General features: G+C 44.4%; 1 protein-coding gene across 2 annotated transcripts in view; it reads left to right on the top strand.

Annotated features, from left to right (window-relative positions):
- Nucleotides 1-8840: 8840 nt before the first annotated feature.
- WDR86 (WD repeat domain 86) overlaps nucleotides 8841-13541 on the top strand; it is an 81120-nt gene continuing 76419 nt past the window's right edge. The window contains exons 1-2 of one of the 2 annotated variants that reach the window (XM_030189910.1): nucleotides 8841-8887; nucleotides 10231-10493. In XM_030189910.1, the coding sequence (XP_030045770.1) occupies nucleotides 10283-10493 (211 nt within the window). In that variant the 5' untranslated portion in view covers nucleotides 8841-8887; nucleotides 10231-10282. Of the gene's footprint in view, nucleotides 8888-9367; nucleotides 9745-10230; nucleotides 10494-13541 lie in introns of those variants that run through there. The other variant, XM_030189909.1, reaches the window with a different exon arrangement.

The raw sequence follows: 13541 nt of genomic DNA, 5'->3' as shown, positions 1-13541 counted from the left end.
TTACAAACCACATAATTAACACAGAAAGAGCCACCTTAGTTATCAGAGGTAAACCAATTAAGAATGCCCATGGACCACAGTCCATAAAATTGAGAAAAAGCTAACAATCTGTCAACCCTTTGGGTTAGTTTTGCACATCTGCTACGTCTAATGGCTGATAGCTTGCCTCATATTACATCTCTACCTACAATGACAGGCTATATTGTCTATTTATGCTGAAAATGGTTGATTTGACTCTATTGTTGATGAATGGAGGAAAAGACTTCAGTATGCAATCAATGCCTCTTTACTCGATTGACAGATTAATGGCAACTTGATTTATCGCCATCACAAGTCAAAAATATCCTCCTCCCTTTCTTTATTATGTATCATTTTAAGTTTTTTTTTTTGTAATTTTAACTAATAATATTCTCTTATTCTTCAGAGATGTGAATATAAATAAAAAATGATGGATATAACAAAATCTTAGCTGTCCCATAGGCTTTTTCACTCCATCAGCATTAATTCCTCAACAATTTTCAGCATAAATAGACAATATATTTTTTTGTTACATTTGTACCCCGCGCTTTCCCACTCATGGCAGGCTCAATGCGGCCTGTCTTTGTAGGTAGAGATTACTTTTCCACATACCATGACAGGAGTGAACCTCACTCCTAAGCAAGGGCATGTAGAGTATGATCTCAGTCTCTCAAATTTAAATCTAACACTCGCCATAGTACCTGCATTGTGCCAAAGAGAGCTTTGTTCTGGAGTTTCTGTCTGGGCCATGTGAGGTTTCCCATGTTGAGTGAAATGAAGTCACAGGCTCCTCTCCTGGTGATGCTCTTCTGTCAAAAAATGTTTTTAAGTTCTTCCTTTGCAAACATACACTCGGCTGGAGCCCAAAGACCTTGGTTTTCTGGAAGCTGCTTGGTATGTCATGAGAATAACACTGCTTATCAGTAGTTTGAACAATGGTATTTAGTTGTTCATACCTTGGTGCTAAACAGGGGAGAAATGCTTCTGGTAGAAGGAAGACAATGTGAGGGCAGTTGCATATTTATCTAAGAGATAAGAAATGGCAAGGGAATGGAACCCCATTGCTATTTTTCAAGACTATCCAATAAACCATTTGAACTTCAGCATCAATTTGAAAAGAAATAATGAAAATAGTGTAAAACTGAAAATTCTAAAACAGATTCTGTGGGTTCCTAACTCAAGTGGACAGATATCTGACTTCAGAATACCATTTGGCAAGTATGAACTCCCCCTAAAATCATAGGTCGGAAACCTCGGGATACTGCTACATTAATCAGGGACCCTTTTACTAAGCCGCGTAAGCGTCTACGCGCGCCCAATGCACACCAAAAAGGAGTTACCGCCCGGTTCCACATGGTTCTTGTGATAATTTTATTTTTGGTTTGCATCCGATATGCGCGGCCAAAAAATCATTTTTATTTTCAGACGTGCCAAATGGCATTTGATGCGTGTATGTCATTACCGCCCGGTTACCGTGTGAGACTTTACTGCTAGGTCAATGGCTGGCGGTAGGGTCATAGACCCAAAATGGACGAGCGGAAATTTTGATTTTGCCGCACGTCCATTTTCAGCAAAAGTTTTAAAAAGGCCTTTTTTTACAGGCCTGCTGAAAAATGGATTGGCGTATGCGCCGAAAACCCACGCCTACACTACTGAAAGCCATTTTCAAGCACACCTTAGTAAAAGGACCCTTCACTTTATTTAATCCCACAAATTCAAACAGCTTTTAAAAACTGTTTCTATCACCTGCAGCAACAATGAAATCTCTCTCCATATATCAAAAAGATGAGTCTGACCACAGTGGTCCATGCTGTGACATTGTCATGACTGGACTACTGTAGTGCTGTGTATACTGGTTAAGCCAAAAATTGTTTGCACCACTCCAACTAATTCAGGGCCCTGTTTATTAAGCCGTGCTGTAGGTGTGCAAACTTTTTTAGCGCGCACTAATGATAAAGACAGCCATTATATTTCAGCCTGCTTGTCCGACATTGCTGCTTGGATGTCTCAACGCCATCTAAAGCTAAACATGACCAAAACTGAACTTCTCATTTTTCCCCCTAAACCCACCTCCCCTCTTCCCCCCTTCTCTATCTCTGTTAATGGCTCTCACATCCTTCCTTTCTCCTCAGCTCGTAACCTTGGAGTCATCTTTGATTCTTCTCTCGCCTTCTCTGCACATATTCAACAGATCACCAAAACCTGTCGTTTCTTTATCTACAACATTAGCAAAATTCGCCCCTTCTTTTCTGAATACGCTACCAGAACCCTTATCCACACCCTTGTCACCTCTTGCTTGGACTATTTTACTTCTCACTGGTCTTCCGCTCAGTCATCTCCCTCCTCTCCAATCTGTCCAAAATTCTGCGGCACGACTTATTTTCTGCCAGAATCGTTATACCCACACTAGCCCACTCCTCAAGTCACTTACATAGTAACATAGTAGATGACGGCAGAAAAAGACCTGCATGGTCCATCCAGTCTGCCCAAGACAAACTCATATGTGTATACCTTACCTTGAATTTGTACCTGTCCTTTTCAGGGCACAGACTGTATAAGTCTGCCCAGCAGTATTTCCCGCCTCCCAACCACCAGTCCAGCCTCCCATCATCGGCTCTGGTACAGACCGTATAAGTCTGCCCTCCCCTATCCTAGCCTCCCAACCACCAACCCCTCTTCCCCCCACCTGCTCCCACTTCACTGGCTCCCTGTCCGCTTCCGCATACAGTTTAAACTTCTCTTACTGACCTTTAAATGCATCCACTCTGCAGCCCCTCTTTACCTCTCCACTCTCATCTCTCCCTATATTCCTCCCCGTGAACTCCGCTCACTGGACAAATCTCTCTTGTCGTCCCCCTTCTCCACTGCTAACTCCAGGCTTCCTTCCTTTTCTCTCGCAGCACCTTATGCCTGGAATAGACTTCCTGGACCTATACGTCTAGCTCCATCTCTACCTGTTTTCAAATCTATGCTAAAAACCCACCCTTTCACTGCTGCTTTTAGCTCCTAGCCACTACTCAGTTGCCCTCCCCTTGTCCCTTCCTTCCTTCACACCCAGTATTTCCCTCACCCGTAACTGTCTTGTCTGTCTGTATTATTTAGATTGTAAGCTCTTTTGAGCAGGGACTGTCTCTCAGTATCAGGTGTTCAGTGCTGCGTGCGTCTGGTAGCACTATACAAATGCTAATAATAATTATATTCCTATGGGTGTTTCTAGCATTAGTGCATGCTAATTTTTAGCATGCTAAAACGTTTGCATGCCTACAGTGTGGCTTAGTAAACAGGGCCCTCAGAAATCTGCAGTGCAACTGATAGTGGGTTGCAAATGGTGTGAGCACATCATACCCTTCCTGCAAAAACTGCACTGGCTACCAGAACCTTACAGGGACAATTTAAAACTTTGATCTTGGATTTTCAAAGTGAAACAATATGAGTCAGAGTACTTAAAGAATAAGAAAATTCTCTGCATGCCTTTGAGGCCTCTAAGATCATTTCAAAGAGCCTCACCAAAAGAAACTACAGGATGTGTGTTATGCATCAGTGAGTCTTCTCAGGAGTAGCCCCCCACAGTGTGGAACTCACACCCAGAGGGGAGGGGCTTGGTCTAACGGAGGCCTTTCTCTATTTCAGGAAGCAGGTAAAGGCTTGATGGACCTTCAGTCTGTTTGAGGCATCACAGATGATGGGGTTCTCATCCCAGTTCGCAACACACCTAACCAGTCAGGTTTTCAGGATACCCAAACTGAATGTGTATGAGATAGATCTGCAAACAAATAGAATAAATGCATGCAAATTAATCTCATGTATATACATTATGAGTATCTTGAAAACCAGACTGGCTTGGTTTGTCCCAAGTACTGGGTTGAGAAGCCCTGGTTTAGAGGCAGCTAATAATAAACAGGCCTACTATTAGAATATGAGGGACAGGTATAAACCAGTTCTGAAAGAAGGCCAGACCTTCCAGGTCAAAACTGATGAGAGCAATGACTGGAGGAAGGCAGAGATTACCAAACAATTCCTATATCACTCATTCTTGGTCAAGATAGAGGGTGGGTCAGAGCAGAGATGTTGAGTCGTGAGACTCCAATTGCAATGAAAGAGCTGGACTGTGCTACTGAGGTAGTGGCACCTTCAGTTACTATCAAATAAGTACCACGTACCCCTGACACTCTACAAAAGAATACTCCAACCATAAGAACAAGACACCCAGAAGCTCTGCATTCTCCAATTCCTGGTCTGCAGCCAACTGTGGAACTGTTACAGATCACAATATCCACTAGGACATGTTTTGGGAGAGTCATATATAGATTTGATATATAGAAAATTGTTAGTTAAAGAGAGAGAGAGAGACGTGACGGGTCATGCTATCTGTTGTATAAGTCTCTATGATATCTCAAGGTACTATGGGGTGTACATGGGTAGAATACATCACTTCCTGGTGTTCAGACAGTTTATCTAGCCTTTAAGTATCTCAATATGTTGCATAACCTACCAAGAAATTCCCTCCCATCTTTATCCCTTCCAATAGGGAAGGCCTTCTCTGCATCTAACGACACCAGTAAAGCCTCTTTTCTTCCTGCAAAGCACTGGTTGCATTCACCACACTTCTAACATTATTCCATATGCATCTCCCTTAGACAAGTATAATTTGATCTTTCTCCACCACTAGTGGCCAAAATGTTTCAGAGAATTTTTACGTCTGTATGTAACAGTGAAATGTGCTTCTAACTTGCATAGCTGCCATCCTTACATATTAACATGGGTGTCTGATAGGCCCCCAGTGTCCAAAGCTGCATTAAACACTGATTCTAACAATGGCACCATTTCTTCCTTCATGCTTTGATAACATTCACTTGGGTATCCATCCTCTCCTGCCACTTTCCCTTCTGTCAGTCCCAATGCCTCTCCTCTTTCCTAATTGAAATCCCTAATCAGTCTTTATCCTTTCCTGAAACTCTAGGAATAACAAACTCCGCCTCCATTGCACTACTGTCAGAGATATACAACCTACTATAATATTCCTTAAGTCCCTCACAGATCCCCCTACTCCTCTGCACTATGAGCATTTGGTATACTGCCATTTGCCAGGCACCTTAGTGGTGCCCAAAATCACCAATGAATAACAAAGCAGCCTAAAAGTAAACATTAAATACTAACATAAATGTTTACACAACATCACAAGATGGTTCCAGAAAACAGGCACTGAACAGCGAAATGCTATTGAGAAGAGTCAACCCGTATTTATGAAACTGAGGGACTGTAGAGATGATGTGTTAGATGAATGAAGTAAAAGAGTGGGAGAATAAGGAGTAAGGAAGGGTGATAGATAGATAAACTAGATGTCCTATAAGGAGCAATTTGTGTGTGAGAAGTAAGATCTTATGTTGAGTACAGCTGGCAACAGGGAGCCCATGCTGGGCCTCAAGCAAAGGAGACACATGATCTGAATGATTTCACAGCTGTATTTTGTATGAGCTGGAGCCACCTAATAGAATAAGTGGGGGGGGGGGGGGGGGGGGGTCCCAGCTAGAAGAAAGTTGGCATAGTTATGTTCACATAATTCTTTGATAGCTTGTTGGCTCCTCATCTTTTTATTCTGCCATGATAAAACTTTCCCTCCTGACTTCCATATAATTCCTCTTAGTCAACACAATTAAATACTCTACTTTCTCTGCCTCAGTGCTATCAATCCTACCTCTCACCACCTCATGCCGGTTCTCCACCAACTCTATTTTTCACCATCTGCTATCGATCCCTAACCACTCTTCTACTGGCCCTATCCCTGCCCTGACTCCAGCAGTCCCCCACCTTAGTGGTTAGGGTGGTGGACTTTGATCCTGGGGAACTGAGGAACTGAGTTCGATTCCCACTTCAGGCACAGGCAGCTCCTTGTGACTCTGGGCAAGTCCAGGGCCATGCCAAGGGTCTCTGGCGCCCCCCTGCAGACTACCAGTTGGCGCTCCCCCCCCCCCCGCACCTGCCTGGCTCCAAGGCAGCGATTCCCCTCTCTCCCCTGCCCTCCCGCTCCCATGTAGGAACTGCCCGCCCTCTTCTCCCCCCCAAGATCCCGTTCCTTTTTTTTATTTTAAATTTACCTTCCTCCAGCAGCGCAGCGTCAGTGAAGGAGGCGGCGCTCCCAGTCCCGACGTCTCTAGCCTTCCCTTGTTCGCTGCTCACTGCCCCGCCTTCTTCTGACGTCAAACGTCAGAAGAAGGCGGGGCAGTGAGCAGCGAACAAGGGAAGGCTAGAGACGTTGGGACTGGGAGCGCCGCCTCCTTCACTGACGCTGCGCTGCCGGAGGAAGGTAAATTTAAAAGAAAAAAAAAGGAACGGGATCTTGGGGGGGAGAAGAGGGCGGGCAGTTCCTACATGGGAGCGGGAGGGCAGGGTAAGCACGCAGCGGCGGCGCCCCCCAGAGGATAGCGCCCCCCTGCGGCGCTTACCCCGCTTACCGCATCGGCACGGCCCTGGGCAAGTCACTTAACCCTCCATTGCCCCATGTAAGCCGCATTGAGCCTGCCAAGAGTGGGAAAGTGCGGGGTACAAATGTAACAAAAATAAAAATAATAAAAAGAAACACAGGTTGACATTTAAAGGGTAATGGATTTGATATAGTGCCTTTCTGTGTTACAACCAAAGCTGTTTACATATATTATACAGATACTTTCTCTGTCCCTAGTGGCTCACAATATAAGTTTTGTACCTGGGGTAATGAAGGGTTAAGTGACTTGCCCAGGGTCACAAGGAGCTGCAATGAAAATGAGACCCAGTTCCCCAGGTTATCAGACCACTGCATTAACCACTAGACTACTCCTCCACTACATTTCACCACAATTCAACAATAATAGCAATTGACAAGCAAACATACTGCTCAACCTCCCCCCTCCTTCAAATTCTATACATGCCTCAGTCCATACATTAAATCCCCGATCCCAACTGATCATCCTAATTGCCATCCCCTGAACTACCCAGTCTCTCAAACCCATCCTGTTCCACCACGTAATCCCCCAGATATTAAAATCTCCCCATCCGGCTTGCATCACCCTCTCCTTTTCCAAATCACCATTCTTCAGTCTCTACAGTAACATAGTAAATGACGACAAATAAAGACCTGAATGGTCCATCCAGTCTGCCCAACAAGACAAACTCATTTTACATGGTATGTAATACTTTATATGCATACCCGAGTTTGATTTGTCCCTGCCTTTCTCAGGGCACAGATCGTAAAAGTCTGCCCAGCACTGTTCCTGTACTAAAAGTTCTGAAACTAACATCAAAGCCCCTTAAAATTTACACTCCAGCCCATCCATATCTATTCAGTCACGATCAGGGCACAGACCATAGAATTCTGCCCTGCACCCTTTTTACTCTCCAAATACCGGCGTCGCCACCCAATCTCCGCTAAGATTCCACAGATCCATTCCTTTTAAACAGGATTCCTTTGTGTTTATCCCATGCATGCTTGAATTCCATTACCGTTTTTATCTCCACCACCTCCCGCGGGCATTCCACATATCTACCACCCTCTCCGTGAAAAGATACTTCCTGACATTACTCCTGAGTCTGCCTCCCCTTGAACCTCAATTCATGTCCTCTAGTTCTACCACCATCCCGTCTCCGGAAAAGGTTCATTTGCGGATTAATACCTTTCAAATATTTGAACATCTGTATCATGTCACCCCTGTTTCTCCTTTCCTCCAAGGTATAAATGTTCAGGTCGGCAAGTCTCTCCTCGTACGGTTTGCAACGCAAATCCCATACCATTTTTGTAGCTTTTCTTTGCACCGTTTCCAGTCTTTTTACATCTTTAGCAAGATATAACCTCCAAAACTGAACACAATACTCCAAGTGGGGCCTCACCAATCACTTGTAGAGAGGCCTCAACACCTCCTTTCTTCTGCTGGTTATGCCCCTCCCTATGCATCCTAGCATCGTTCTGGCCGTGGCCATTGCCTTGTCACATTGTTTCTTCACCTTCATATCCTCCGACACCAACACTCCAAGGTCTCTCTCCTGAATTGAGCTTACTAATCTCTCCCCTCCTATTCGTTAACTCTCTTTTGGGTTTCTAATGCATCACTCTGCACTTCTTGGCATTAAATTGTAACTACTAATGTATCTTTAACACCAGATATTACTATAAAACAATTATACCTGACTGGTTAATTTTTATTCATTTTTATATGCAGTGCTCAGTATTGCTATTGTGCTTCTATGCCATAACACGGCTGCTGCCAATCACATTTCACCCTAGTGTAGTGCTCGTGTGTTCTCAACATCCATGTTAAAACCAATATCCCTTTGCTGTTCCCGACGTGAGGTCTCGTTTCACCATGACGGCGTCTTCAAGGGAATTTATCTCCCCGCTCTCAAAGTTCTGATACAAACTGGCAAAGATGCCCCCAAATCAGGACAAGGCCAAGTGAACCAAAAATGTTTGCAACATGTAGGTCCCTAGACTCTTTTCCTTAGAAATACACTAGTTTAATTTTTTTGGAAGTTTATATCTCTGGAACCTATTTTTCAATTCTGATTTGTCTTTTCACTGTTTTTGTCTCCATGCCACATTATTTTGCCTGCAGACAGAAATCCTTGACCCCTTATGTATATATTTTTTTTTCATTGGCTTGCAAAGAAAAGAAAGTTTGATTGTTCCAAGCCACGGGTGGAACTCTTTCTTTCTTGCCATTGTGTGGTAAATAATAGCCACTTGCTTTCTCTACGGCGCTGAAACATGCCTGATAAACTGCAGCAATCTGGTGCAAAATTGCCTTAGAAATATCATCAGTTGCAGGAACCGGCAGTTCCAACCCTAACCTCTGCTGTCATTTACTATCTCCATGTTCAGTGTAAGGGTCTTTTCTCCACGGTAAGAACACTGCTAACACTCACTGGAAACCCTGCAGGCACACTGGCACGCTCCAAAAAATCTGACCCGCAGACGAGCATGAACTGAAGAAAGACTGGACTAGGGAGATCTTTTTAAAAATTAGAAGACATCGTTTTAACGAAACTTAAAAAAAAAAAACAATAGAGAGGGAGCGGTGAAAAAAAAAAGTTAGGAACTGGAACAAAAGGAAGCTGGCGCGAATCAGGAAGCCAGGTAATGCCGTGCTTCATCCTTCCAGGTTTAGGACCATGAAGGAGCCTGCGGGGGAGGGGGTGTGACTGATCCCCCGCACGGACTGAGCCGGCGCCGCTGAGAAAGAATGAAAAACCCGAGGAAGCGAGCAGAAGAGGGAGGGGGGTGTTGTGGGGATCGGGCAAAAGGAGAGGGTGTGGGCACTGCGGAGATCTAGGCGGCCGAGGACACTGGGAGGCGCTGTGGGGGACCCGGGTGGCAGGGGGACCAGGATATATCAGGAAAGAGGGAGGGTGCAGGCAGGCACCGAGCGGCTTCCTTTCTCACCATGCTGGGCACTGCGGCACCGGGACGGAGGACTTGGGCGAAGCGGCAACGATGATCCTTGGAGCAGCCTCCGCCCCCTCCCTGGAAGGCATCGTTCGCCCCAATTTCCCGTGTGCAAAGTTCTTCTACAGGATCCGAGCTGATTTATTCGCTGGCAGACTGCAAAAAAAAGTTTCCGTAGAATACAAACAAAACTACTCGATTGAACGTCCTTGTAGACCCCGGGCGCGATTTTTGCACGCGGTTTCATGCTTAAACGGCAAGTTGAGAAATATGTTGAATCAGGGAGAGGGGCACCAAAGGTACAGGCTCCTATGGTAATAGTTCGTGCCTTACAAATTAACATTGTGTATTTTAGAAATAACAGTGAGCCACTGTATTATTTTGAGCACACTGCATAGTGCTTCTCTAAAGATTTCAGTCCTGCACTGCTGCTCCCAGCTCGCCAAGATGAGACAGAATTACACTAGGTAGTACCTTGGATCAGATGGGAAGGATGGGTGGAACCTGTGACATATCTCCCTCTCCCTCCCCCCCCATTAGAAACTACTTCCGTTCACAGAGAGGAGGCTTCAGCATCTCTAGTATGGAACAAATTCCTTCAGTTTGCCCAGGGAGGAGTAAATTAGCTCCCCAAAGTATAGATGCCTGCAGATCAAAATGATTGGGGGCAACGAGCACAAAACAAATTATACAGTGAAGGAGCTTGCTCAATAGTGGGGGTGTTCAGCGCTGGCTCTTATGCCCCCAGTCGTTTTGAAAAGTTGGCCTCTCTGATTTGCCAGTTTGCCTTTGCCTTGTAGGTGCCATTGATGATATGGAGATGGTGGTCACTTCTGAGACATCAAGAAGCTCATGAGTGCGGCTGCTGCCCATGCTGGACTCTGGAGGATGGGGAGTGGCAGCTCCATATGTGCCTCCTCCTGCAAAGTCTGTGCTGACCACTGTGGGGGCATCAACTGGCTGAGCCTGAGCCCAGATGGACGCCACCTGCTGACAGCCAGCGAGGATTGCACAGCCAGGGTCTGGCGCACTGTGGACAACCAGTGCTGTGGGGTCCTGCAGGGTGAGTCACATTCAGGACTTCCTACTGTTCTGGTTTTACCTTTGAAAGCTAATCAAAAAGTGTATAAAGTTAGACCAATACAAAAAGTATCATCTTTTCTATGTTTTGCTGTATTTCTATTTGTTACCTTGGTTTTTTTTTTTTTTTTTTTTTTTTTTATTTTATTTATTTATTAGTTTAAATCATTATTTCACAACAAATTATGATCATGTAATAGGCATTAACATCAGGAAAAGAAAAAAAAAAGGAAAAATAAAATTTATAGCCATTTCGTCCACTAAAAATAAAGAAACATTGGTTCCAAGAATAAAGAAATACATAACAAAAGCAATTAAGTAAGTCCCACCAGTTGCTACCTAGGGGTTACTGATCCCAGCCTGCTATATTATGGTGGGCATATAACATTCATATCTACTCTAGCATCAAGAAATTCTTTTAACTGTTTAGGGTCAACAAATTGAAATTGTTTACCCTCAAGCATTAAATTACAAATACAAGGAAATCGTAAAGTGAAATTTATTCCCATGGCCAACACTCTCGGACGCATTTCCAAAAAGGCCCTGCGTCTAACTTGAGTGGGTCTTGAGAGGTCAGGAAAAACACGGACCTTTGATCCCATAAACAGATTTTCTAAGTGTCTTAGGGAAAGTCTTAATATTGCATTACGATCTGGCTCGAAAGCAAAAGTAACAAGCAAAGTAGACCTCTGTGTAACAATCTCCAGTGAGCTCTCTAGGAATGAAGTTAAATTCATTCCATCCCCTTTCCCTGGGAGATGTCCATCACCCCCTTGTGGGTTCCAGATATAATAGGCCCGTGTTATGGGGGGCAATGAATCCTTGTCCATTCCTAGAATGTCCACGATATATTTCTTAACCATTTCAATCGGTGAAATTAAAGGCGACTTAGGGAAGTTGAGAAACCTAAGATTAAGTCTCCGAATCTGATTCTCCAGGTATTCTGTCCGTTTATGAAGAAAAATGTTATCCTTAATCAAAGCTGACTCCAAAGTTCCCCTCTCTTGTAATTTAATATGTAAATTTTCCAGTTTCAAGGCCTGTTGTGCTGATGCCTGTGCTTGGAGTAGCGCAGCTTGAGAAATAGTTTTAATATGTTCAGTATTTTCTTTTATTGAAGGTTGCATAGAGACCTGAATATTATGCACCATGTCCCATAGTGACTCAAGTGTCACAATTGCAGGTTTAATCACGCCTAAATTTCCAGGAAAGGGTTGAGTCTGAATACCAACTTGCGAAAGTTTAGAAACAATTTCCAAAGGAAGTACCTGAGAGGCTGATTGAAGAAGTGTTTCTTTCAGTTGGATTTCATTTTCTATCGTCGCAGACCTTCCCTCGAGCAGGCTTGGCTGAGCGTTTACGTTCTCCTTCCCTGCTTGGGCTGCCGGCGATTCCCTTCCGGGTTGAGGCGGGGCAATGCGTTCTACAGGGCTCAGAGAAGCCCCGTCGGCGCTTTCGATCGACGCCGATGCGTCGAGAGCAGCAGAGGGGGTCGAAGTTCCCCGAGGTCCCGGTAGTTGCTTCGGGAACTGAAGAGTCGATTGCCGTAGCGCCGAGGACGTTTCAGGAGCCGAGGAACGCTCCTTAACTTTCCCCCTCCGTTTCCCCATCAAAGAGGTTGCAGAAGCGGCGAAATCAGCAAAAAAACTACAGAGTCACCTCAGCAGCTAACTCGGGTGCGACCAGTCAGAGCGCCATCTTGGAACCGCTCCGCTCAGTCGTCTCTTGTTACCTTGGTTTTATAGAGAAAATGTAACATCAACAATGTTTACTGCCTCTCCCCTTCTCTGCCATGTGCACTTTCTCATTTTCTCTGCCTTGACCTTCTCTCCTGAATTCTCCTTTCATCTATTTTCTAATCCCTTAGTTCCTTTATTCAGTGCTCTCACCTTGTTCCCTTCCTTCCTTCCTTCATTCCACAGTCACTCAGTCCCCTTTTTTTCCTTTGTTCCCCTTTCTTCTGTAACTGTTTTCCACCATCTGGACTCGGCTCACTCCTTTTCTGCCTCCATGCCTCTGACTCTCTTCTTGCTCATCCGTGCATCACAAACAGTCTTCTGACTCCTGCCTGGCTTCCCTTGCTCAGACCTTTTGGCACACCTGCCCTGGCGGCTGACCCCCTCGGTTTAACCCCTTCGTTGCCAAGTTGTTCATCAAATCTGTGGCTGGAGGAATTTTTTGGGCTCTTTTTTTTTTTTGCAGTAAAACTTTAAAGCCATAATACTGTGTTCAGTCTGTAATGGGGAGCTTGTGAGACAAACTGTGTGGGTGATTAATGGATATATACCTAACAAAACCATATGTTCCTTATGTTCAGCACGAGGTTTTTTGCATGCAGAAAAATTTTGGCTGTCTGGTCTCATTACCCATGATCCCTGTGGAACAATTTATCAATAATACTTGATTTCCATAGGGTTTATAAGAATGATGACACTGCAGAGGAAAACAGTATCTTCAATCCCTAAAACCCTAATCTTCCCTCCTTTAGAAAGCATAACATATCTGACATATCTGACAACCTAAAAATACTTGGAGTAACGATTGATAACCAGTTATCATTTGAAAACCATGCTACATTCATCACAAAAAAATGTTTAATATGATGCTGATTTTGAAACGAGTGAAATCATACCTTCCCCTGGACACCCTTCGGAACCTAGTACAATCCACATTACTCATGCATGCAGATTACTGCAACAGTGTTTTCTTAGGATGTAAGACCCTAATCCTGCAGAAACTTCAGACTACCCAAAACACGGCAGCCAGACTTATCTTTAGCAAGTCAAGATTCAATAGCGCAACACCTCTTTGAGAGAAGCTTCATTGGCTCCCCATCAGAGAAAGAATACATTTTAAGGTCCACACTCTTATTCATAGGATCATATATGGAGAATCCCCTAACTACATGAATAACCTCAACGACCTCCCAACCAGAAATAGATCATCGTCTTCTCGTACTTACCTCAATTTACACCTTCCCAACTGCAAAGGTATTAAATAAAGACCTCCTATGCATCCAGTTTCTCCTTTT

Source organism: Microcaecilia unicolor, chromosome 1 (genome assembly GCF_901765095.1).
Source record: "Microcaecilia unicolor chromosome 1, aMicUni1.1, whole genome shotgun sequence".
Lineage (NCBI taxonomy): Eukaryota > Metazoa > Chordata > Amphibia > Gymnophiona > Siphonopidae > Microcaecilia > Microcaecilia unicolor.
This window is presented reverse-complemented; position numbering and strand designations above follow the sequence as displayed.